The sequence below is a fragment of the Triticum dicoccoides genome, unplaced genomic scaffold (assembly GCF_002162155.2).
Source record: "Triticum dicoccoides isolate Atlit2015 ecotype Zavitan unplaced genomic scaffold, WEW_v2.0 scaffold231716, whole genome shotgun sequence".
In the NCBI taxonomy this organism is placed as follows: Eukaryota; Viridiplantae; Streptophyta; class Magnoliopsida; order Poales; family Poaceae; genus Triticum; species Triticum dicoccoides.
In genome coordinates this window covers 1-1,099 of record NW_021246029.1, presented here as the reverse complement: position 1 = coordinate 1,099, position 1,099 = coordinate 1, and the positions used below count along the sequence as shown (strand labels likewise).

The following is a 1,099-nucleotide window of genomic DNA, read 5'->3' as shown; positions in this document are numbered from 1 at the left end:
CGGGCGCAGCGCGCCGTGTCAAACCAGCCGATGCGCGCGCGGTATATGTGTTTTTTTGCGTGCGGCGCGATCGGCGTCTGTTGGAGATGCTCTTAATGGGTTTAATAATTTGGTTGTGTCCGTTCGAATGCAGAAGTCAAGCCAGTACAAGTGGCTGGTGGGAAATTTCCAGATACCAAGTTATAAACGTATGCTTTAATCCGAACACGCGATCCACCGGAAAGAAAAAGTGAAATATCAATCACAAGCAGCGATACCAAAAGCACAAACCAAAATAAAAAAAGCGATACCAGAAGCATACTACGGACGTACGTACACACTTCACCAGACGCTGATGCTGGCAAGGAGAGCATGCGTCACCACGAGCGCGCCAAGGCCTGCGACGACGTTACCCCCGGCAGACGTGGTGGGCGGCGCGGCTACGGGACCGGTGGACGCGGCGACCACGTCGACCCTGATCTTCATTCCGCTGTCGCAGTGGCCGGTGAGGCCGCAGAGGAAGTAGCGCGTGCCGACGGTGGTGAGCGCGACGACGTCGTTGCCGGAGCGGAAGGCGGAGACGTTGTTTGCGCTGGAGCAGGCGTCGTAGCCGGCCTTGCCCACCTCCACCACGTCGTGCAGCTCTCTCGAGTACGTAAACGCTGCAGCACAGCGCGCGCAGGAGAAGAGGTTAAATAAAAAGGCTTTGTTAATGCCCTAAAAAAGGCTTTGTTAACTTCGGTCACTTTAGTCTAAACTGCGCAATGGGTGTGTGAGTTAATTAATCGGTACTGTTAGTTAGTGCGGCTAGCTTACTGATGTTGTCGCCGGGGTGGAACGTCCTGGCGGCGACCCACTCAGCATAGTCCGTGTGCATGTCCCACAGCCCATCCGGCGCCCCCACCGTGTAACTTGTCGCAGCCGTGGCCACCCGAGCAACAGTCACGGCGGCCAGCACCGCCGCCAGGGCCATCGCCAGTGCCCGCCGCCGCCTGATCTCCATCTCTGCTGATCGATCGGCTGGAACCTGGAAGAGTCAAGCAGAACAGAACGGGGAGAGACAGAAAGGAGTTAGCATGCAATGCCTAGCTAGCAGCTCTTCGCTTAGCGCTGATATATA

The 1,099-nt window shown here is 56.6% G+C and overlaps 1 protein-coding gene across 1 annotated transcript; it reads right to left on the bottom strand.

Moving 5' to 3' along the window:
* Positions 1 to 158: 158 nt before the first annotated feature.
* Positions 159 to 1,083, bottom strand: LOC119345385 (mavicyanin-like). The gene is made up of 2 exons (XM_037615490.1): positions 796 to 1,083; positions 159 to 641 (listed from the first exon to the last, which is right to left on the bottom strand). The coding sequence occupies exons 1-2, from the start codon at positions 980 to 982 to the stop codon at positions 322 to 324; spliced, it is 507 nt and encodes a 168-aa protein (XP_037471387.1). The 5' UTR covers positions 983 to 1,083; the 3' UTR covers positions 159 to 321.
* Positions 1,084 to 1,099: the final 16 nt, after the last annotated feature.